This window comes from Alosa sapidissima, chromosome 10, assembly GCF_018492685.1.
Source record: "Alosa sapidissima isolate fAloSap1 chromosome 10, fAloSap1.pri, whole genome shotgun sequence".
In the NCBI taxonomy this organism is placed as follows: Eukaryota; Metazoa; Chordata; class Actinopteri; order Clupeiformes; family Clupeidae; genus Alosa; species Alosa sapidissima.
This window is the reverse complement of record NC_055966.1, coordinates 10,624,962-10,649,637: the sequence shown is the minus strand read 5'-3', so window position 1 is coordinate 10,649,637 and position 24,676 is coordinate 10,624,962. Positions and strand designations below refer to the sequence as shown.

General features: G+C 39.7%; 3 protein-coding genes across 5 annotated transcripts in view; 1 reads left to right on the top strand and 2 right to left on the bottom strand.

Moving 5' to 3' along the window:
* gramd1a (GRAM domain containing 1A) overlaps positions 1 to 5,972 on the bottom strand; it is a 39,679-nt gene extending 33,707 nt beyond the window's left edge. The window contains exon 1 of the mRNA XM_042108384.1: positions 4,544 to 5,972. Within this exon, the coding sequence (XP_041964318.1) occupies positions 4,544 to 4,659 (116 nt within the window). The 5' untranslated portion in view covers positions 4,660 to 5,972. The remainder of the gene's footprint in view (positions 1 to 4,543) is intronic.
* Positions 5,973 to 10,566: 4,594 nt separating this feature from the next.
* si:ch211-225p5.8 (uncharacterized protein LOC555567 homolog) lies at positions 10,567 to 14,275 on the top strand. Of its 3 annotated transcripts, none has more exons than XM_042107736.1 (6): positions 10,567 to 10,950; positions 11,197 to 11,366; positions 12,066 to 12,303; positions 13,438 to 13,597; positions 13,798 to 13,852; positions 14,005 to 14,275. In XM_042107736.1, the coding sequence occupies exons 1-5, from the start codon at positions 10,899 to 10,901 to the stop codon at positions 13,841 to 13,843; spliced, it is 666 nt and encodes a 221-aa protein (XP_041963670.1). In that variant the 5' UTR covers positions 10,567 to 10,898; the 3' UTR covers positions 13,844 to 13,852; positions 14,005 to 14,275. The 3 variants fall into 3 exon arrangements, with proteins under 3 accessions (XP_041963670.1, XP_041963672.1, XP_041963671.1); XM_042107738.1 differs by having other exon boundaries at positions 10,568 to 10,790; positions 11,200 to 11,366; XM_042107737.1 differs by having other exon boundaries at positions 10,568 to 10,950; positions 11,200 to 11,366.
* pycard (PYD and CARD domain containing) lies at positions 13,723 to 19,575 on the bottom strand. Its single transcript, XM_042107739.1, has 3 exons — positions 19,180 to 19,575; positions 16,631 to 16,678; positions 13,723 to 16,382 (listed from the first exon to the last, which is right to left on the bottom strand). The coding sequence occupies exons 1-3, from the start codon at positions 19,439 to 19,441 to the stop codon at positions 16,117 to 16,119; spliced, it is 576 nt and encodes a 191-aa protein (XP_041963673.1). The 5' UTR covers positions 19,442 to 19,575; the 3' UTR covers positions 13,723 to 16,116.
* Between the last annotated feature and the right edge of the window lie 5,101 nt (positions 19,576 to 24,676).

The window sequence follows — 24,676 nt, the reverse complement described above, 5'->3', positions numbered from 1 at the left end:
TTATTTTGGGCCTGAGTGTCTATGCCAAAACATCCCCAGTAAGAGACAGAGTCTGTTTTATGTTGTGTCTAAATTTCTATTGAAATGTCTCAAAATAGGTCAAAGTACAACTGTTGGCAGCTGTACAACTATTCAGTGCCTAACACACACTTCAACACACTTATTAAAGGCTCAATCACATGTGACAAAATCATGGCTGGGTCACCTGGGCTTCAGCATAGGGCGGTGGCAGTGTAGTGGTCAAGGAGCTGGGCTAGCGTGCAGTAGCCTGAGGGCTAGTCCACACATACCAAACCGATCTTTTTTTCCTCCGTCTTCCCTGAAACCGCATCAAGAATATTTGCGTCCAAACGGATCCATCTCAACACGACTCAACACGTTATTTCATACCCCAGGCCTATAGGTGGCACTGTTTCTTTACAGAAATTGACCAAAGTTTGTGCTTTACAAACAGACAGAATAGGCTATGACGAAATGGCTAGTGTAAGGAAACCAGAATTGTTTGTGTGGACTGATGGTGAACTGTCAACTGTAGTCAACTGTAAAACTAATAAACTTTATTTTACGGTTTGTGAAGGGTGCAGTCCCGTCCTTTATTTGGCTAACGCAGGTAGGCCTACTAATCACCTTTACTTTCTTTGGTTGTAGGATAGTCCGTGATTCACATTAGTTTTGGCTATCACCGCAATTAGGCTACTAAACGCAAGGCTTACCCAAGTTCTAGGCTATTCTGTCGCCACATTTATAATATTGCTATAAAACCTTCGTTAGTAACAGTCAATACGTTTGCCTGCATCAAATCGCGCATTTGCATTCAGTGTGCTACCATCGGCTTAACGTGAGTTCTAAGTGTCTTTGTATGCTTATATCTGATTTCTCTCGACTGAATGCATGTATATATGTTGTAAGACATGTAAAATAAACGAATGACACTGGCACTACGCACAAATTAATGTAGCCTAAACTTACACCGCACTTTCCTAAAAACTTAAGTTCTCTCGCGTCACTGACAGTAGCTAGAATGCATTAAAAAACACCGGGAAAAAACAGTGTTCAGTCCACCAAGTCATAAGCTATCGGCGCTGCGCAGCACCAGTTGTGATATTTATCTTACGGAGTGTAATCGTAGGTAATGTCATGTATGAAAACTAGTATTGTTAGGCAATACTATAAGTGCAAGTCCAGGGCAGCTGAGGTGTGGCGATGACATCATCGATACGCAAGCAGGATGTGCGGTTTCGCTGTCTAAACGAACTCAAACGGGCTACGGTTTCAGATTTCTCCACTCTGGGACCAGGTTTCAGAAAAGTGCGGTTTCTGGCAGTGCGTTTACAGGATTCGTTTGGACGCTCGGCCAAGACGAAGCAAAACCTCTGCGTTTAACCTAAAAAGCGACTCCGTGTGGACGGGCCCTGAAAGTTGTCGGTTCAATTCCCGGCTTCCACCATTGTGTCCTTGAGCAAGGCACTTAACCCCAAGTTGCTCTGGGGACAATGTGATCCCTTGTAATATAGCTGACATATGTAAGTCACTTTGGTCAAGAAGTGTCTGCTAAATGTAATGTAATAATGTAATAATAATAATAATAATCATACAAAATAGCCTATAATTTGAAGCCTCCGTTTCCTTCTGAGCTGTCAATGTCTTTATCAATATGTAGGATTTACAGAGGCAGCTGTAAACACCTGGTCATCAAGCAAGTCTAAAGAAGCAGACTAGCCGTTTTCCCCATTGATTCTCACAAAGGAAAGGGGGGCAGCCGGCGCACACAGCTGCTAGCCACAGAGACTCCCTGGGCTGCTCTGGGCCGTGGGGACTGCCCCGGGAAGGCCGTGCTGAGCTGTCCTGTTGTGCTGAGCTGTCCTGTTGTGCTGAGCTGGACGGAGCTGGGCGGAAGGAAGGAGGCAGGGGCCGGGCTGATACGTAGGGTGAGCAGGCAGGGTCACACCTCATTGGTCACCGGCACAGAGATCATCTGCTCACCACTCAAAGTCATAAGTCGGCTGTGCTCTCTGGTCTTGTGACAGTATTCTCAACAGCAGCAGCAGCCGCGGCATAGTCCTTCACATGTTATTACATCATTTAATTTCTGCTGTCTTCGAATAAAGTTCTAGTACTGTAAAGCACGACCTTTAACATAAAGAATTCATGCAAATTTATGTTTTTCCTCATGGTGGAAAAACCTTGTTCTGAGTAGCCTACATGGCAAGAGAAGGATTGGGGACGACAGCACAGCACTGATGAATCTATGCTACTCTACTTGCTACTGTACAGATCTGCCTGTATTCAATTTGCCTAAATCACTTGACAATCTGCATGCAATAACACCCATTAGGCTTGATGTAGGTGGCATAGGGAAATGTGTAATTCCTACTTGACTAGGCTATGCCAAGTGGGTTATGCCAGCTGCCATAGCCCACATCCTGTTACAATGGCACAGGACATGCAACAGAGCACCATACAGGGATGGAACTCACACATGGGCCTCAAGGGACAGTGGTTACCAGGGATGTTTTGACATGAAACGCAGGCATTTGGATTCCAAGGTTGGGTTTGAAGATTAGAGTTGCAAGTACTTATGCAGCACATCAGAACAGAGCTCTCTTTTCACTCAGGGCTGGTATTTTGTCTGTAGACAGGCTTGCAGAGAAGCCTCCCTGTGGTATTAAGTCATTTGTATATATTTAAATAATTGTCATGAGGTTATCTGGGCATTGCGTTTTATCATTAAAAGGATTACTTAACATGCTACACGGTCCTGGGCTGTCAGCTGTTTAGATATTTTGCATTTACCTGCACATTTTTAAAGCTCAGTGATTGACTCTCACTCTTTACTCTGAGGTTATCAGGAGCAAGCACTGGATACTGAGGCCCGTTCCTCATAGTGCCGTGCAAACATTTACTGGGTCAAAAACACACACCTAATGCCAAAATGTATCCAAATGCATCCTTAGAGAAAAGAACACAGACACAAGCAAGCCAGATGGCAACTCAACCTCTGATGCTTCTCCCCCAGAGCATCTGCAGTCATTGACCTACACATGGAACTTTATTTGCTCATCTGTTTGCACATGCCAAATCTTGGCAAGGTGGTGTTTGCACACTGTAATCCTGAGTAATCCATGCACTGCCCTCTACTACTCTCCTCATCATAGTCCACATCAGACGAGCTATCCTCCGTCTTATCAACTGAGAGCTTTAAAGCACACCGAGAACAGCCAGGAACAGAATCTTTCTCTAACAGCCCATGTAGTGGCACAAAAACACTCTATTAAATACATTCAATTGTATGTTTTCTTTCTTTTTTCTGGCTTTCACACACCACCTGTGTCCTATCTTTAGCTTTCCATTTCGTGAACAGAAGACCGTTGAACTTGATCTTCCAACAGTATATCATGGACATGACTTATTGCAAAAAAGTTAAAGCAACACCAAAGAACTTTCCCTCTGTCTCACGCACGCAATTAGTTTATCCAGCACCGGCTTTATTTTAAGGTGCAAAAAACTCTTTGGTGTTGCTTTAACGAAAGTCCGAAAAAGAAACCAATCGAGTAATCAAAGCAAACCACTCCGACAATATTAATTTCGCTCATTTCATCAGTCAGTAAAAATTGTATTGCCTTCTTGGAAAGAAATGTCTGGAATTTGACAACCCGTATTTAGATTAACATATACGAGTCGTTCAATTAGTACTGTTACTCTTTTAAATTGACAATAAATTAAGCTTGAAAATAAATTATATGCAGCTTTATAATCGCTTGGTGTGGCCTTAAGTTACACAGTTGGGCCATACAGGAAGGAACAACATCCCTGCCACTGCACATGTAGCCAGCAGAGGAGTCAAGATAATGTGACATTGGGAAAAATAGCCATCTGGGACAGTAATACAAAAAGGTACCAATTCTATTCTGAAGGAGAACCACTTACATTCCGTGTTATGAAAATGAACAGTAAAGCCCACTTTTAACACACGCTTGCACTAAAAAATCCCATGGAGGCAGCAAGATGATTTATTGAGCTATCAAATTGAGCTTATCTCAAAATGCTAGATAGAACATGATGTTATGATGACTGATTGTAAATGTAATGCTATCATGCAACTTATCTGGTTGGCTCTCTCTCAACTGGAAAGTAGAGTAAAGTCAACGTGCAACAACTTATTTAAAATGTTCAGTTGCATTAGAACGTACGGAAAGTAAGGTTTTTTCCACTGCATGTTTACTGTGCTAGATGTTGACTGGCCTGGCCTGGCTAAGCTAATTGCAGCCTAGGCTGTCCAGTGACATTATAGGCCCTAAAAAGTCTCCGCTAACGTTATAAGTTAATGCAATGACAACGTTACAGGAAATTACCTTAAAGGAAGTTACCTTAAAGAAAACTAACTGGAGTTTACAAAAGGCAACGCCATTTCTTCAGTGTTGACAGCGTTGAAGTTATGAGGCCAAAACATTGGCTGGCCATGTGTCATTATGATAACGTTAGTGTTAATAGAAAACAATAATAACGTCATACCGTTAACGTTACTTATTATAGCTGCTCATACCTCACATTTGATGAATTTCCCCCGTTCCGATTCTCCTGCTCGGCCTCAGAGACCAGACGGGCGACGGTGCGTGGTGTGATATTAAAATCCACTTTTTCACAGGAACACATCAGCATCCTTTAAGAAGTTGCTAATGATAGAGCCTCTTAACGTTACCTCTCCAACGCCGCCAGTATTTCCACTGGAGAAAGCCACTATAAAATCGTTTCTTGTGATGTTCACAGCGATCCGCGGAGAGAAGTTGAGTCAAGCAAGTAACAGTCAGCTAACGTTAGGTCTTATTGGCTGCCTATACATACCGGTGACCAAATGGTGGCTAGCTCAAAGGCTAGTAAGTTAACCAATATGTTATTCCGCAGCTAGAGTATGCGAACATTTCGTATTATACTGCTCGCTAGAAAATAACCGTTACTTTCAACTGGACGACCTGTAACTTCCCATATACTGCTTCACCGTTTTCATCTCAAGTTTACTATTATAACCTCATTTCACCGGCAAAAAGTTAACGTTACACTTTTACTTTTAAAAGGCAGAGCGTACAACGGGGTGTTGTTCCATCCCCCAGTCAGCTCAACGAAACATTGCACAGTGGAATACGAAGAAGTATTCAATTTCACACTGAGATTAAAACGGTAATAATTCTGATATGACACTTATCATACGCAAAGATAAGTGATTTCATGGTATATGCGGGCACTGAGGAATTATTACTCTGTTGTGTAAAACAGACTGAATACGCATTTCAAAACAAATACCCCTTTGTACACAACTTTGTGGTACGGTCGGATTTGAGGCACGCAAACAAAGTAACGGGTGTTCATGACGTGTGAACATCTTGACCAATCAATGAAAAGATATGGCAGTCAGATGCTATCGTTGGCATATATAACCAGAGAGCAGAGTTATGATTTCAAGTAAAAAAAAATATGATCGCAGAAGACGATTCTCTGAGATGGAGGAAGACGCTTTTGCAATCACCAGCGTGTGTTTTCGATCATGATATAATAGAAATGTTTCTTCGGCCCGGGTACTAAATGAACGCCTAGCCTACATCTCTCTGAAAGGTTGATCACACTCATTGCACGCTTTGTAGGCTCAATTCCACAACCGTCCCGACTAGAGCGTGCTACACCGCATGGCTTTTGGTTAAACCTCCTCCATTGCATCTTCGTTATTCTGCTATTATTGCGCTCCGTAGGCCTAATCACCAAACAATCTTTCTGCAGTCACATTTTTCTTTCAAAAGCATAATGTAACCTAACATCGTCTATTAGCTTTTGTTCATATAAGATGACACTACGCCCAGTTTTGATTATTTGACTTAATACCAAGAGAGCCTCTCCACAAAGCCCGTATGCTGCTATCAATATCCAGCCCATGAAGTGAGAATAAACAATCACAATGCTCCCTCTAGTGGACTAATAGTTAAACCACATATTCTAAAAATATTAAAAACGCTGTAGCCCAATAGGCTACATAAATGCAAAAGCAAATATACTTGAAACTACACACGATTACGTGACCTGACATTATTGCTTCTATTAATTTATAAACATTCAAATGAATAGAGGAGCATAATACAAGTATGGTGAATTGTTATAGTCAGCGTCGGTTCTCACCTTGCAGAAGCAGGTCACTGCGGTCCACCATGACTTCAGTGTCCCGGCGTAGGCTATTGCAGTCAACACAGTGTGTCTCAGACCTAAACCAGGCTTTTCACGGATGTGCAGTTGGACAAAATTCTGGATATATCCCTTTGCTTTGATCTGTGAATATGTGACCTTGTCATAACCTAATGGAAGAGGGAGACGAGACTGAGGCACTGACTGAGAGAGAATTTTGGTTTTACCCGGTCATCTGACGGAATCAGATGATTGGAAGACAGGGATGTTTTTGTCCTTGTTATATTATTTGTTGCAGCCGCTGCCGATTAACATGAGCATGGTTTATTTAATTATGCAGGAGCAGGCATAACCTATATTTTGACTCAACCGCAAAGCTATTTTGAATAAGCATATGGGCGAGTTATAACTGATGCTGGACATTTTGGGATGAATAGGCTAGTCATGGATCCACGACCACGTTTCCACTGTCTAACTGTAACAAGTGAATAATTTATGTTTTGTTCTAGCCTACAAATGTCTTAGCGATGGTTTCCCGTGTGGATCGGCTATAATGCCGTTAGTGTATAGTGTCCTCATCCAAAGTTATTCAATCAGGCTACCCTTAATAGTCTACCGACAATAATTGCATTTCAGTCTAGGCTATAACGTAGGTCATCCTAAACTTTTTTTAAACATAACACTAAGTTACGGAAAAGACGCAAGAGCAAGAGAACCAGCAGGCTACCTCAAATCAGGTGTGTCATGGAAAGCTGACTTTTCTGCTTTGACCGAAAATTAGTCTAGTCGTCGCCTGACGGAAGGAACAGCGGCTTAAATCATGACACAGCATTTAACAACATCTTGTATTTTATATCGTAGCTCCTCTAATAGGCTAAAGTAAAATCGGGGGCACTTCAGACAAAGCTATATAGCTTACCTGCATGGGCTCGGGGCTCCTCTGATGCAAACAGCGGTGTGATGCGTCCGGGAAGACCAACTCGTGTAGAGAGCACTTGTCTGCCGGCAAAGAATGAGTAACTGGAAACCTGACCAGGCCTAAAAATAAAAATGACCAACGAGACTGATTGGCAAGCGAAATGAGAGGTGGAGTAAGGGAGGTGTAGAGAGGTGTGCTTGGTGGACGGGGGGGGGGAGTAGGGGACTATCCTGTAGCCATACTCTCCTCGAGCATGTCGTATACAAACACATGCACGCCAAAAGCCTATTCCTGATTCTTGTTGCCTGTTGTTCAACATCTGTTCTTAGGACAGCATCCTTGGTCTCAAGGTCCACTACATGGACAGTCTGATAATAACTTGATATCACGATTTCATTCCTTTAAAACACATGTTCCCTTGATTTGGGGCTACACCTATCTGTTATTATTATGTTATAGGGTGCTATTCACACAGAAACACACACACACACACACACACACACACACACACAGAGATACTGTCCTTCATTCTATCAACTTTTATCAACTCTCATGTTGAGAGTACCTTGAGCATGCTTCAGTAAACAGTTTGACATTGAGGTTAATGCTAAATCTCTGATAACATTTTGGTAGATAAATTGCATCCGGCTGCTTAACATTTTTGAGGAGGGGGGTTCATTGGTGCATATGTGCCCAAGAGTTAGATGACAGCATCATGTCTCTCATGTCAGCTGATGATGGATAGCCTGATCTGCGATAAACACATTTTACCATATTCCATTTGCATGCACGTAAAGGTCACTGTTTACATGTTTCCCATAGACACAAGTAAACCAACCAACAGTTTGTTATTAAAAGACCATAGAGATTTCATAAAACAGTTTCAAAACAGTACAACTTGAGCTAATAAATATTACAGTTATTAACCCTGCAATTAGCCTAAAAGTTAATGTGTCCACATTAGAATCACAGGTGTGTCCAAACATTAGAGCCATCATTTAGACAAGTCGATTTGAAGCACAACTTGTTATGCTCTTTTCACTGAAGTTGAAAGAATTGAGAACTGAACTAAAATAAGTACTTTTTAGCAAAGTTGACAGTACGATCTGTGATTCATTTTGGTGAGAGGTTGTTGATATTCAATAGCCATGCAGTCAAATAAACTACTCTTCAACAGTCATGCAGTCAAATTGCAACTTAAGCCATCCTCAGAAGACTTTGACAAGATTTAGGAAATGATTCTTGAAAGATTGTAGTCTTTTGAGTAAAGCTTGAATTGGGGGGCATTAGTTAAAAGACTCCAATGTTTCAAGAATAGTTCCCAAATCTGGTCAAAGTCTTCTGATGGGTAGCATTACTCTTCTTTGTTTTAGAAGCAACATGTTGATTGTCTGGAACTGTTTATGGCTTATTATTGTTTGTTGTTTATAGTCCGAGCCACTCTGTTTCCCATGTACAGACTCAGGACTAAGAACTCCAGTTTCTTTGAGTGTCCGCCGAAAGGACTTGAGGACCACACAGAGCCAGCATATTGTTCAGGAGAGGGTGCTCAATAAAGTTGTTAGCCCCTCTTCAACTTCTGGACCTTACTTGATCAACAGAACGTTCTCATATCTTACATGCAACAGCAGTGGTGTCTTCATATGGCAGCAAAGATGTCTGTTGGAAGCAAAAAAATGCAAGCCACATGGAGCACTACATTTTACAAAAAGAACTTATCCAAATATCCTTTATATTATATGCAGCATTATATTATATACAACATCATAATAAAAAGGGTGTGGATAAGATTGTCACCTGTGAAATTAGCTGTGAGAGGGTTAAAAAACCCAACATGGACATCATGAAAATGTCCTATAAAAATAATGACAGTTATTAGATTTCAAATACTAATGCTGTGAAAATGGTATACTCTGCTGATTAGTATAAAAGATTACCCTATACTATAGGTATCTTCCACAATTTATTTTCACTAGTGCATTCCTTCTGTAATTAAGGTATGAGAGGTTGTATTAGGCAAAGGGGAATTTCCATAACATGATATAACGTTCATAAAACCTTTCATATGAGATCTCCATGGTCTTGTCCGGTATCTTTTTGTATATCTGTATCCATGCTTCTCAGTCTGAAGCACTGTTGCCGACTCACTCTACTGCAAACCAAATATACCCATGATAAAGTTACCTTACTTTACCTTATCTTGCAGGAACTGATATCAACATCAAAGATCTATGACATGCCTTCAGGGGTGGACAGTAACTAAGTACATTTACTTGATTACTGTACTTAAGTATGATTTCTGAGTATCTGTACTTTGAGTATAATATTTTTGGAAACTTGTGACTTTTACTACATTTGAAAGACAAATACTGTACCTTTTGACTCCACTAGGCCTACTTTTGAAATGTGAAGTAGGCTATACTCATTACTTTTAAGCACATTTGAAATGATTCTTTAAATGCAATAATGCAATTAACCATCTTGAAGTTCTTTTTTTTTTCAATAGTTAAATTTCAACTTGGCTGTGGAAATGATGCTGACAGCAGATTCTTCATCAGAACCTCCTCCAAGTCGAGAGGAGATTTGAGATTTGAGAAGTGTTCTTGTGTTAACCAGGCTATTCTCCATGGCCACTGTGAAGTTGGAATGAAATTAGACCTGACATTCACCATAGCTAGATCTTTAGCCTACATCATTAAACAATAAATAAGCTACTCATAATGGAGTTATGTTTTGTATTCAGCGGTGAAAATGTTTTAGATTTGTGAACAGAGAATGAATAATGATTTTAAATATATTATTTCATCCATTTCACAGGTGCAAAGTTATGAAAATATGTAAAATGTTTTTGTTGGATGTAAAGAACTAAAGGTCTGTTCAAGTCCTATGACTGACCAAATGATGTATACATTATTAATGACCAAATAAGCATTATATTACAATACATTAAAAAGGAAAAATACTTGTAAAAATCTGACTTAGCAACTTTCACTTGTATTTGAGTAATATTTGACAAGATGTATCTATATTAAATTAATTGTGTACTTCGTTCACCTCTGCATGCCTTTAAGTAATTGGAATACAATAATTCTGCTCTGCCACTTGTCCAATTTACTGGATGCTTGCACCCACTAGTGGTAATTTTGTATAGCCTGCAACTCTGTAATAAAACCTTAATGTGTGACCATCCAATTTGTGGAGTAAATAGGCACCTAACAAAAGAAAAGGATAAACATTTTAATTCTGGAAATTATTTCAATGCCCAAAAAATAATCAATAAATATATTTATAATAAATACTATTTACCCAACACCCTTGAGTCAAATGGAAAGGTTTCTCTGATAATATTAATTTCCTTAATGCAAATTAAATAGCCCTTTTGCAAAGTCCTATTGCATTGGAATGAAATGCCTATCATGTAGTCTGAATATACACTTCTCAAATTCTGTCCTGGCCTGCATTCTGAGACACATGGATTCACACGGTCTAAATTTAGCAGCGTTCAGCTCACAAGTGGACACACTGTAGGTTACCACACGGATTTCTTCTGTCATGTTTTCCGACTATTTTGGAATTAAACTTAAGAATATATTACATTGATATTAACGCAAAAGAAAGAACTGTGGAACTGAAGGTCCTGGAGAAACTGGAACTTGAAAGGGCAAAAGAGAAAACCAGATGTACTGTAAGGCTGAATAGGACTCAGGTGAAACACGTAGTCTAGCTTAGTCATAACAGAAGAAAGGGTGTTTACTTCATGTGTCAGCCACTGAACATTTGAAACATATTGAACAACATTTCAACATTTGAAATAATGGCACGTTTAAAGGTATCACTTTTGGGATTTCTCATGCTTCTACTTCACGGTAAGGTTCTGTTCTGTAAAACAACATGTAAAAATTCCTGATTTTTACCAAAACACATTTTCTGTCCATGTCTGAATGATGAAAGCAGTGGTGACTTCAAACAATGGGCCTCTTGTTCTGTACTGTGCTTTTTTCATTGTATTTTGTGTTGTTTATTTATTGATCTAATACAACAAATAATCCTTCCCTTGCCTTTTCTGCCCTCATGCCACTTATGTTTGTGTGCCGACTCCGTCCCTGGTCCAGCAGCGCCCCACGCAGAGGCAGGATGTGCTGAAGTGGACTCCATGACGGAGGCAGTGGTCGGGGAAAGCTTCCTGCTGGGCTGCATCTCCTGTAAGAAAAGGGAGGAAGTGGACGCGTCCACCTATGTCGACTGGTTCTTCAGGCCCATTGAAGAGGAGGGTTTTGTTCAAGTAAGTGTGGATGATGACGGTGCATCTTTTTGCGCAATAGAAACCCACCAAATTCTCAACTCAGAAGTATTTTCTTTTCCTAAAAGAAAAGATTTTTGACTTGATCTAAAATGTTATGTAAAATACAGAGATTAAATTAAATAGATACATTTAATTAAATTATAGAAATGAACAACACCTGTTCACCTGGACACATAAAATGGTCCAACTAGCAATGTCTGCTGGGAATATGACAGAGCAATAGAGAAAATTCAAAACCATTTTAGCTTTTCTTTTCTTCTTTCTTTGGGCTCTAAGAGGGAAAAATAGTTAGATTTTCTGTGGTGAGAAGCACCGCCAGGGGAGATGGATCCAGCAATAATAAGAATAAATAGCAGAAATATGAAACAATATTAAAAAATAAAATGTTGAAAAGAATAGAGTAGAACAGCCTAAATAATACCATGGTCCAGGACAGCTTGCCATTATTAACTTCCGCGATGTTACTAACTAGAATATGTATCGAGAAATAGAATGTGGCTATTTGTTTGTAAGCTGATGCTCCTCAGAGTGGTCCTTACAGAGAGGAGATGATACTATGGAGTCCTCAGAACTTAAAAACGGTTGCTAATGATGAGAAAATCATAAATGGAACTTTTGAAGTTTTATCTAAGAAAAGTATTGTTAGTCATATTGTTATGTTTTACCACCTTCCTGCAGATTTTCCACTATGAGAATCCCTTTCCTACCATTCTGCATGAGGACTTTGAAGGCCGTCTAGAATGGCACGGCACCAAAGGAACAAGAGATGTCCAGATAGGTGCCATTTTCATTCACAATGTCACCTTCAACGACACAGGAACTTTCCGCTGCACCATGGAGCGCACTCTCTTCCTCCCTTATGGTGAAGAGCATGTCACCATCATTAAGGACGTGGAGCTGTCTGTTGTGGCTGTAGGTGAGAGATGGACGCTACTAGCCGTTCAGTCCTTGCGATATTGTTCAGCTGCTAGACCACAGAAACGATATTAGGTTCTACAGGGAGAACGGTCAGGCAGGGCCAGGGCCGGAGGGGGTGCAACGAGTGTAGTCACAACCTGCACCTGATCTCAAGAGGACCCAAAAATAAAATGATGTTTCGTGAACTATAACCTTAAACTGCCCTCTGTGTTTCTGTCCCCTTTCCCATGAGCTTCTCTTTATCGGTGGTATATCGTTTCTGACTATAATAAACCTGTAACATGGCTTTTGGTTTTAGTGCAGAAGAATATTCTGGTTAACATAAGCCAAAACACCTGGATGATTTAAAGGAACATGCCAACACTTTGGGAAATTAGCTTATTCACTGTCTCTCAGAGTTCCATAAGATGATACATACTGTACCCTTCTCGTCTCTGTGCATGCAGTAACTCAGTCTGAAGTACCCACCATTACCATGGCTTAGCATAGCTCAATGAGGTGGGCAGTAGGCCTAATAGCCTATAGCGCCCAAAAGTGACAAAATAACTCCAACAGTTTCCCATTTACATGTTGTGACTTGTACAGTTACAACATAGGCTACAGGATACAAATAGGTGATTTTCTAGGCATATTCAAACTTGGAACTATGTTCTCATTGAGTGATTTGCACACAGCACCAGAAAAGCTGCAGTAGGCCTAGTAGTGCTTCGCCTGAATGAGATGTTGTTCCAAGCATGTATGATATGACATATGATTAGAAAATTGCTGTGTTGCATTTTACATTGAAATTTGTACACATTGTAATTATACAAGTCACAACATGTAAATAGAACAATGTTTGAGGTATTTTGTCACTTTCGGGAGATAGGCTAGTTGGAACTGTCTACCTCAATGAGCTATCAGACTGAGCTCCTGCACGCACGAAATCGAGAAGGGTATGTATGATCTTATCCAACTCTGGGGGAGATGGTTAATAAGCTCATTTCCCAAAATGTTGGCGTGTTCCTTTAAATGATTTATGGACCTTGGCTGTTGAGGCTCCTGAAACCCCTTCTCTTACATGATATACCTTGCACAGGTGGACCCATGCACATTGTTGTCAAGCATGTTGACGTTTACATTCTGTTTTCAGCCAATCGGGAGCTGACGGCGGTGATCGCGGAGATCATGATGTATGTGGTCATTGTGGTTCTGCAGCTGTGGATGATCTTGGTGCTGATCTACTGCTATAAGAAGATCTACGCAGAGGCCGAGGCCAGAGAGGCCCGCAGAGCACTGAAGGCTCAGAACAAGTAAGGGGGCGGGGGGTTGTGGGGTGTGTGTGGGGGGGGGGGGGGGGGGGGGGTTGTGGGGTGTGTGTGTGTGCCAAGCCAAATTAGAACTTTATCAGGGATTATTGATTACAGTAGTCACAAAACATTATTCATTCTCTCTTTATCAGGGATTATTGATTACAGTAGTCACAAAACATTATTCATTCTCTTGCCAACAGAGGTTTGGATGCAAAAGATACGTGTGATGGGGTACATTTGGAGTAACTTTCTTGGGTAAGTGTATTTGAAGAAGGGCATTTGTTTGGCTTGAAGTTGATGATATGATAAATTAAATCCTAAAGTAAGTCCAAAAGCATGTATGAACCAGCATATATTGCAGGTTTCAGTTAATGTGACCTATTGACTGACATTTTGTTTCTTGATAGGTGGGTGTATCATACCGAAATGGCTACTGTGAAGTTTGTCAGTAACACGGTGCTGCAAGTCATGAGGGTTGCATGGCTGACACCATAGGTCTTTGGGCACCATTAAGTTCAGGAGGATATACTGAACGAGGTGCCTCTGGTGATCATGAGTTCTAATATCATAACATCTAAAGATGTGTATCAAGCATGTCACAAACTGGCTCTAGAGCTGGCATAAGGAAACACAAAAAAACCCAGAGTTGTCAGATAAATGCTAACAATGATCTTATAATTTGGTGTGTTGATTAATTAATCTGTATTGAGGACAAAATACTGTATCTGGTAATTGTATTGTTATGTTGTGGCAAGCAATTTTCCAGATGGATATTGTAATCTGCATATAGGCCTGCTGTATTTTTTCATTAGAAAGCATTTAGTTGCTCATTTACTGTTTTCCCCAGTAGTTAAGGTATAATTTTTGAATCTATTATCTCCTCCAGAGTCTTTTTCTCTTTCTTTAGATTCTTAAAAGCGGAGTCTTAAATGGAGGTTTGGAATGTTGTTATTGCAACTGATTGTTTAGAAAATACTGTATGTTGACAGCAGATGACATTTCACCTAGAGAACTGAACCTGTCTGTACAGGTCGTAGTTTTGGAATCTGCACCACAGAGTGGTGTGAAGGTACCTAACTCTACCTCTCTTACAGGTAAATATGTATGGATATGGAAACATAGTAATACATTGGACATACATAAACATTTGAAGCCAGTGTAGTGTGCTTCTAATGTTTAATCTGAATTGTGCCACTGGTTCTGAGGATTTTGTATTTGTAATTTGCATACCAATTATCACAATATAGGACTTTATTTTTCCATTAGCACTTAACTGTTGGACACATGATGCTGTGCAATGCTAACGAGGAGCAGAAATTATGTGTGGAGCCATCAACATAGGGATATTGCATTTGTTATAGAACATACAGTATGACATATGGTCAAATGTAGGACACGAGAGAGAGGAGTAGTTTGCACACTGAAAGAAATTAGCCTACTTTAAACAAAGTCTTCAGAAAGGAGTTTTTTCATTTAATTTTGGGAGCAAGAGCAGACGTTTCAGCCCTCCAGCTATTCTCAATGCTCACAGCAGATACAAATGTAGGACACAGCATCATAACACACACCAGTGATAAAATATGAAAATATTATCGTAAATCAAAATCTGTCTGAATATTTGTTTTTGAGGGCACAGGTCCTTTTGCCATCTAAGGTTAATCTGTGATTCAATATACGTGCCTCGAAATAAGCTATACACTAGAACAGCCAATGAATACGTTGCTTCGGGACAGGAGTGAAGGGTGTGTTGATCCCAAAAACCTCAAACCAAAATTGTTCTGAAACCTTTTTCTGATATGACATACTGGTCAGTGCTAAAGTGTTTCCACAGGAGCACCTTTAACCACCCTGATACCAGTGATGAAAGGCTTGTACTTTAATCTCAACATTAACCACCTAAACACACTATCTGGGAGTTGTCAAGATACATTTATTATACTGTTAATAGGGCTATGTAAATTGTTAAAAAAAAAGTCATGTTTGTCATTATGTTGTCATCATGCTTATACAAATGTCAACAAATGTCATCATGCTTATAATAAACAGTGAATTTCTTTCAGGGCAGATATAGCCAGAGTGCTTTAAAAAGTGCTTTAAAAACGTGAGAGAATACCTATTCCTGTTTGCCTTCATGTTTTCATGTAAAAAAATTACTGATTGAACAAAAAACCTAAATATAAGGTTGGGAGATGAGACTATTGATGTTGGGTTCGCCTCCTCCACCTCCCTGACTGCAATTCACAGGTGAAGCATAATATGGTCAGTCACATATTATGGTCACAGCCAGGCAGGAGGGCACAGCACCTCAGAGAAATGATTGCAGTTCACTATTGGACCCGGTTCCCCATGGGATGCATATAGGCCACAACTCCCTCCTCAGTTCATGTAATAGTTCACAGAGAAATTAGTCTGAATGGTGGAATTATCAACACAATCCTTGAGACAAGTGACACACTGTGGATCACTGATAATCAAAGTCCTCCACATTTGGTAATGAGCAGGTGCCAAGACTTTTGGACTTAGGATCTCTCCCTGAGCTCCTCCATGACGAAGGGCTCCGACTCCATCAGCACCTCATACAGGCAGTCCTTGCCCTTCACACTGCTGCGAATACTTCCCATTTCAAACAGCTCCCTCATCTTCTTGTAACTGGTGTTCAGGCAGCGGATGTCGCTGTAGTTCTCCTGGGTGATGACTTTTTTCATCAGCAGGCGATCCAAGATGGGGTCCACCGCGGTGATTCTCTCGATCAGCGAGATACGATGCTTGTCGATGAAGTGCTGACCTACACAACAAGGGAGAGTGAAGTGAAGGGACAAAATGAACGCTTGGTGGAATATGAGGTGTGAGTGAGAGACAGAGGAAGCATTCTGTTTAAGGAGAGGAACATGTTAGGTGATTTGGCTTCTTGAGAGTCATTCGTAGTAGTAGTAGTAAAAGTAAAACACTTACAAACTAAATGTAGGTGTAATTTTACTTATTTTGTATATACAATCTATCTTATGTAGGCTACACACTGTAAAAGTGTCTTACCTGCGGTCATGTATTTTGAACCTGCAGAGTTGCCATCTCCACTCGAAACTGTAGTGCAGCAACAAAAACAGCAGATAGTTATAATGAGTTTGCATATCAGGCAAGTAAGCTACCAAAACTTATATTAATACAGACGGTTCCCTATGTAGACCCTGCCTAAAATTGTATTATTTAATTATTTATATGTAAAGTGTGTACATGTAGGCATACTTCAATTACGGATTATAACTTACATTTTAGACATACAACCCCAAAACAGAAAATGTTGGGACGTTGTGCAAAATGCAAATAAAAACTAAATGTGATAATATACAAGTCTCGTAAACCAATATTTAGCAGCAAAAAGGACACAGACAACATATCTAATGTTGAAAATGAAAATTTGGACTATTTCATGGAAAATATATGTTCATTTTGAATTTGATGCGAGCAACATGTTTCAAAAAAAGTTGGGACGGGAGCATGTTTACCACTGTACTGCTTCACCTCTTCATTTAACAAAATTCTGTAAATGTTTAAGAACTGAGGAGACTATTTGCTACAGTTTTAAGAATGAAATGTTGTCCCATTACTCCCCGATACACGATTTTAGTTGCTCAACATTATGGGGTATTCTTAGTAATGTTTTCATTCCATTATGCACCTAATATGACAAATCTGGTATGCGGACAGGCCATTTTAGCACATGAACTGTTCCTCTATGGATGAATACAATTTAAATATGTGCAGAACTGCCATTGTTTTTCTGAAATATTCAAGGTTTTCCCTGGAATAGATATTGCCTGGATGGCAGTATATGTTGCTCAAAACCTGTATTAATCTTTCAGAATTGATTGTGCTTTGCCAAATGTGCAAGATGCCCATGCTGTAGGCACTAATGCTCCTCCACACCATCATAGATGTTGGGTTTCGAACTGAGCACTAAAACAAGTTGGATAGGTAGGATACATGGATAGGCCCTCTCCTCTTTAGATCATATGAGTCCATGATTTCCAAAAAGAATGGCAAATTTAGATTGGTCTACCCACAGGTCCTTTTTCCATGTTACCTCAGTCCATTTTAAACAAGCTCAGGCCCAGATAAGACGGTGGTATTTTCTGTATCGTGTCTCAATACAATTTTGGTTGTTAAAATTTTGGCTGCAGTTTTTGAAATGAGTATCAAACTGTGCACATAGACAATGGTTATCAGAAGTTGTCCTGTGCCCATAGAATGACAGATGTGGAAACAGGTCTGGTGTTGATGCACTGCCATCAGAGGTCCAAAAGACCACGATCATCCGATGTGTTTTTCAGCTCCTTCCCTTGTTTGCAAAGATTTCTCTGGATTCTCTGAATGTTTTAATAATATTATGTCCTGTAGATGATGAACTCCCTAAATAAGTCACAATGTCATTTTAAGAAGTATAAAATTACATTGTTCCATCATTTGTGTACACAGGTTTACACAGAGTGATGAATACCCCTACATCTTTACTTCTAAGAGACCTGCTTCTCTGGGATGTTCTTTTTCATGCCCAATCAGGTTGCCAGTTACCCTAATTAGTTGTGAAACATTCCTCCTTTTGTTTTCTTTATCATTACACACCTTTTCCAGCATTTTGTTATGCCTGTCCCATTTTTTTTTTTTTGAAACATGTTGCTGGTATCAAATTCAAAATTAACATATATTTTCCATAAAATAGTCAAATTTGTAATTTTCAACATTTGATATGCTGTCTGTGTCCTTTTTGCAAGTAAATATGAGTTAAAGAGATTTACAGATTATTACATTCTGTTTTTATTCACATTTTACACATCTTAACTTTTTCTGTTTTGGGGTTGTATTTCCAAAATAAGATTTCTTTTATCGTTTAAAGACGATGTTGTTTGTTGTGTAGGCCTACCATTTATCACATCACACCTGGATTACTGTAACATTCTTTTTACCTGCCTTTCAGAACTAAACCGCCAGGCTTTTTAACGAAAACCAAGGGGTGTGAGCGCCTCACTACGCCATGTCAAACTTGAATAAATTAATCTAAATCTAAAGAGAGGCAACAACGTCTGACCTGTTCACGGCTAGGCCTACAGTAGGCACCATAATGTTAGGCCTACTTAAAGGAAATACCTGGTAGGCCGACCTTCAATAATGTTAGGATGCTTAAGAGAAACGCTTACAGACACTCCATAATGTAGGCTACTTAAGGGAAACGCTCTCGGGTTTAACTTTTTCAACGAGAGAGCGGTAGCCTACTAAATTGTGAAGTTACATTTGTGAAAAAGTAAAAAAAAAAAGTGAAACCGAAACTTGTGACACTTCTTGTAGGCTATTTTCAGGAAGTGGGTAGGCCTATTTAGCCTAAGTATTTAAGCTTAAATAAAGCTATAGGCGTATTTGAGGAAAACACGTCTTCTTTTTAAATATTCATTAATGTTGATTATCGAAAAATCTTCGAGCGTTTACAATTTGTAAGAGATGTGTAGCCTAGGTTATTTTGCCATCTGCATAGGCTTAGACCAGGTCGAAATTACGCCATGCTATTATTTTCCTGGTCGAGACTGTCTTACCTTTGGAGGCAAGCATTGTAGCTTCATTGTTAAATCCAAGCTTTTTAAAAGTGTCAATAGTTACTTGCGCTGCCTTCGATTCTGTACACATTTTCACCAAAAGATCGGCCAAGTCCATCTCATCTGCATCTTCGACCGCACGCCTGGTAACGCGCGGTTCCTCCTCCCGATCGCATAACATTACTTTGAACTTCTTTAAATCTTTGGCTGACAGATTTTCCAAAGCATCAATAATCCAAAATTTGATTGTCTTGTCTGACATGGTCACTTAACTCAAATTTGGACTACTAAACAGACGACTATTCCGTGCAACGCCTATATGTCTTGCCGTTTCTTTTACCACCTTTGGCTTTACGAAACTAAAGTCCTTCCTCTCAGGAACCTGAAGTCCACCAGAGGGCGCTGTAGGGCCCTGTTTTTTGTCATAGTTTCCATATTTTTTCTTTCTCATAGAAATGTATGTAGGCTACTGGCTCAAATTCACCAACGTAACAGACAGGGGAGGATCCAAGGATTTCCACAGGCTACTTCATACTTCATCGGGCGTAGGCTACAAGTCAAAAAGTTCACATGCATTATCATTGCTTGAGTTATTACTTGCAAATGTGTTGAACTAGCTGTCACAGTTGTCATAGTATTTACATGTGACCTGCCAGAACGTCAGGAAAGTTGTACAGTGGTGCACAGTTCTGGGGTGTTTTTGGTCATTTTTCATTTTCACAATGCTGTAAAAGCCTTTGCTTTTTCTTTATACTGTTACAATGTCTGTCAACTGAAAAAACGTTTATCCCCTTTCTTGCAATCGACCCCCACACAATAATGTGTAACTTTGTAACTTTGAAATAGCTATGCCACATAAAAATAATGAAGCCTTGCGCATTGTTTATTAGACAATGTGTAAACTGTATAGACAACAAGACAAAACAGTTTGACTATCTTGACATAGGCTAAACAATGGTGTGCACTGACAGTTTCATTGGTGTAAATATTTGTTTTTGAGACATAAACAAAGCATTTTGAGCAAGATATGTGCTTTTGCAGGTAATTCATGTAGTGCAGTTTGCACTAATTGTTTTGAGAAATACACTAACTGTTGTGCAAATGTTAACAATGATGCGAGAAATGCACCAAAGCGACTGAGAAAAACTAAAGTCCATAAGTAGAGTTGTGTGTAATAAATGGGAATGACAGAGGAAAAAAGCATTGAACAAGCATTGAAAAAGCAGTACACCAAGGCAAGGAACGAGCTGGAACTTGTAAGTAGAGAGCAATTTCCCCATCTGTGCAAATTAATATCTGGGTTATTGATGGGTTACATATTGATGGGCTATAAAAAGTTTTTTGTATTACCAGGGTGTCACACAAGAAACATCTCATGATGGGTAAAATCAGAGAGCTCTCCCAAGACCTTTGCAACCTTATTATTGCAAAACATATCAATGGAACTGGTTATGCATTTCAAAACTTCAGAATCTTCCAGTAAGCAGCATTAGGGCCATTATCTACAAGTGGAAGGAGCATTACTGCAGCATTACTGCAGCCATGCACAGGAGCTTTCTGACCATTGACTCAGGAGGATAATCAGAAGAGTACCCCAAAAAGAAAATGGCATTGTACATCACCCTAAAAATTCCATACCAATACCAGTGAGGTTTGGAGGTGGAGGTATAATGGTGTGGGGCTGTTTTACTGGCAGACTTCATACAGTTGAAGGATGAATGAAGTATTTTTTTTCTGGGAGAATCTTGCCATCCACTAGGATGATGAGGATGAGACATGGCTAGACCTTCCAGCAGGACAATGATCCAAAGCATACAGCAAAGAAAACTCTCAATTAAGAAAGGAAATCAAGGCCCTGACTTAAGTCCAATTGAACATTTCTGGAAGGAACTAAAGCTCAAGATTAACAAGAGGGACCCCTGGAATCCTCAGGATTTAAAGACTTTCTGTTTAGAAGAATGGGCCAAAATCACACCGGAATACTGCAACTTAGTTTCATCATACAGGACATGTATTGAAGCTGCCATTACAAACAAAGGCTTTTCCACAAAGTATTTAAGAAATTTCAGTAGGCGCGTTCAATACTTTTTCCTGTGCCCGTTCCTCTTTATTACTTTATTTATAGACTTTAATGTTTGAATTTTTACTGTGTGGATTACCTGAGTTACAGTTTTTCTCAGTCGCTTTGGCACATTTCATCTTAGCATTTGTGCACATCAGTAACCCATTCGTGTTGGATGCTGCATGACGCAACATTGAATCTCTCGCTGGTTGCTGCGTAGCGCAGCATGCTTTTAATTTCATGTTTCTAGGTGTACAGAGGCTTAGATATTAAGGTTTTGGTAGACGTTGACAATTATCAGGAAATAAGGTTATTTAGTCTAGGTTATATATAGGTAATAAGGTTATTTAGTTCGATTAACCATGTTGGTCAAAATGCACTACTGGTCCCCCTATGAATAGTCCTACCCCATAAAACAAATTGGCCTTATTTCATTGCTGGTGTCATTACATGCAAATGTGTTAAAATAGTTGTCATAACTAGTTGTCAGTCTGTCTAGAATATATACAGTACCCTCCAGAATTATTGGCACCTCTGCTAAAATTGACTAAAAACCGGTATAAAAAATAATCTGTTTGTGATTTATTGTTATTATATTCATCTCACAATGAAAAAAATAGGAAAAATCCCACCTTGAAGGGAAGCAAAATTATTTTGAGAAAAAGGAAAATCTCATAAAGAAATAAATATTTTTAACAAAAACACTTCGCTCACAATTATTGCTTGTAATACCTTCTTAAGCCTCCCTTTGCCAATAAAACAGCTTGTAATGTTCTCCTATGACACCCCATAAAGTTGGAGAACACGAAACAAGGGATTTAAGACCATTCGTCTTTACAAAATCTCCCCAGATTGTCCAGATTCCTAGGTCTACACTTGTGCATTCTCCTCTTTGACTCACCCCACTGTTTTTCTATATAGTTTAGATCAGGGAACTAAGATGGCAATGTCCGAAGCTTGATTTTGTGTTCAGCAAACCATATTTGTTTTGATCTGGACATTTGTTTTGGTTTATTTACCTGATGAATGACCCAATCATGACTAACTTTTAGTGTCTTGGCAGAGATTGACAGATTTCCTTTGAAAATGTTCAGGTTTGTCTTGGTGTTCATGATACCATGCACCTTAATTAGGTTATCTAGGCCTTTGGGAATAAAAACAGCCCTACAATAGCACAGCCCCTCCACCATAATTCTCATTAGGCATGGGGTTCTTTTCAGTATATAGAAATAAGGAAGCACGCTCAACACCCTATAGTACTTCAACTGGGTGCTTAAACTTTCTTGATAATAAATCAAAGACTTGAGACTAATAAAATTAACTAGATGTACCGCATAGCGGTACAAAAAGCCCGTAAAAGTCCTGGCAGGAAGCGATTACATCAACGTTTTTTGATATATCCATTTTTTTATATTTTTTCCCCGAAGTGTTTACAACTTAGTGTTAACTAATAATTGTTGCAAACTGGTACTATGAACAAAATATTAGTGCATTCCTGGATCTACATCCTTCAGGACTTTTACGGGCTTTTCCCAAATCACGGAAGTAACGTCGACGCAGCGGTAGGCTATAGCATCCATCAGGCAAGTGTCAAGAATGTGTGTGGTTATCAGATCTGCTAGGGTTATCATATCTGTTAGGTACACTACGTCATATGACATGTCGCCACCTCATTCGTCCAAAGTAGAGAGTAGAATTCAGCAGGAGTAGGCCTACAGCCTAAGGCAAATTTGAAGCAGAGCCATATATGGCTCTGATTGAAAGGTGCTCTAAGATGCTGGGTAACATCACTTCTGTTGACTTTCAAACAAAACAGAGAGCTAGCTCGCTACTTCCCCCTCCATCCCGTGCTGCTCCCATGCCATAGGCGTAGCCACGGACAGGCCTAGGCCCGCTTAGTTGGCAGTCTTGCCCATCCAATTAGGGGTTTGCACGTTCTGGCCGGTAACTATGGTAACCCAGCACGCGCGGCCATATTGGCGATACTCAGTGAATGAAGTACAATGGAGTATTATGCACTTTGGATATCTTACGTGATTGTAGCGTGTCTAAACAACAGAAAAGCTCATCAAAATGCGTCTAAGATGCAAAGGCATATAGGGCAGGACTTGGACCACAAGAAAAGGCGCGATATTTCGAGAAATTACGGATTATTGGCAGCGCAGATCCGTTGGGTGAGGGAGATGAAGTACCAAGTTCAACCACAAACGCCTTCCTCTGATAACTTCTGGCATTATTGTCCCTTCTCCCTGGTTTTTTAATAACGTTTGAAAGTCGATACCTACACCAGATGTTTTTCTCAGTCTGACCTATTGGTACAACCTAAAACACGGCAATAATTAACCATTTTCCTTGACGATGTTAGGGATTTACTTCAGTGCCTAATGCTTTCTAATGAGGCGAGTATCTCCAATATGGCGATGTCCAGATCTGATGACACGCCGTGCAAACCCCTAATTAAAGGGCTTTCCTTCGCTCAGGTTCACCATCTAAAAAAGACACGCAAGTCAGCACTCCAATGAGAGCTCAAGAATCAGTCAAATCGCGAATAGCCGGTAGTTCCATTTAAATTTAAAATGTTTCTGCATAATTGTCGGCTGTGATGAAATGCGTTCATATTCCACTTTTTATATCATAAACGTAGCATGCCTATGAAAAAGATTTGCAGTGGGGTTGTCCAATGGTCAGTCTGCTGACCTGATTATCTGATGAAACCTTTAAAGCGTGGCAGAGCAGAAGTGGGGCTTTCCAACGAGACCACACACTTGCCTGTACGATCAAGTATGGAAATAAAAATAAATCATCAAATGAAATCAAATTGCATCATATTTACAGTCTATACTTCTCTGCATTCACCTGCGCATCCATTAGCCTACTCTCATTTGAATTACTCGCGAACCCGTGCTCGCATATGGCAAGCATCAGATAAAGGAGACACAGGGCTATCCATTGGTACCATGTATGGGTATTTCCCAGAATTGGGGCCTATTTCTGTCCACAGGGTGTAATTCTACACATTAAATCTAATAATGTTTAGCATCACTAATTAGTATAAAGAAAAACAAGCCTAGACCTTTTTAATGATTGCTCCTACTCATGATTTAGACACATTTTTTAAATAGGTAAATATATAGATATATAGACTTTACTTTATTTCTGCATTGTTGCACTGTTGACTTACTCATTTGCGCTATCACCATGACCACTATCACCATTGCACTACCACCATGACACTCATTCACACAGAGCACCTTAGAGCACCTTACCATACCTTACTATGCACAGAGAATCACAGGCTCAGTCCCTGCCTCAGTCATTGCAAGCGCCTCTGATTTATTAATCAACACTATTTTTATATATTGTATTAAGTGTTAGTATAATTTGTATTTTAGTATATTTAGCATATTCTTTATCTTATACTGTCCTTACTGCTTA

Excerpts from the sequence above, each read along its gene's own strand:
- si:ch211-225p5.8 (XM_042107736.1), top strand. The coding sequence starts at position 10,899 with ATGGCACGTTTAAAGGTATCACTTTTGGGATTTCTCATGCTTCTACTT. Across the intron at positions 10,951-11,196 it reads TCTCATGCTTCTACTTCACG|CAGCGCCCCACGCAGAGGCA; the intron begins GTAAGGTTCTGT and ends TCCCTGGTCCAG. Across the intron at positions 13,598-13,797 it reads GCACTGAAGGCTCAGAACAA|AGGTTTGGATGCAAAAGATA; the intron begins GTAAGGGGGCGG and ends TCTTGCCAACAG.
- pycard (XM_042107739.1), bottom strand. The coding sequence starts at position 19,441 with ATGTCAGACAAGACAATCAAATTTTGGATTATTGATGCTTTGGAAAAT. Across the intron at positions 16,679-19,179 it reads TACAATGCTTGCCTCCAAAG|TTTCGAGTGGAGATGGCAAC; the intron begins GTAAGACAGTCT and ends GCTGCACTACAG. Across the intron at positions 16,383-16,630 it reads TTCAAAATACATGACCGCAG|GTCAGCACTTCATCGACAAG; the intron begins GTAAGACACTTT and ends CTTGTTGTGTAG.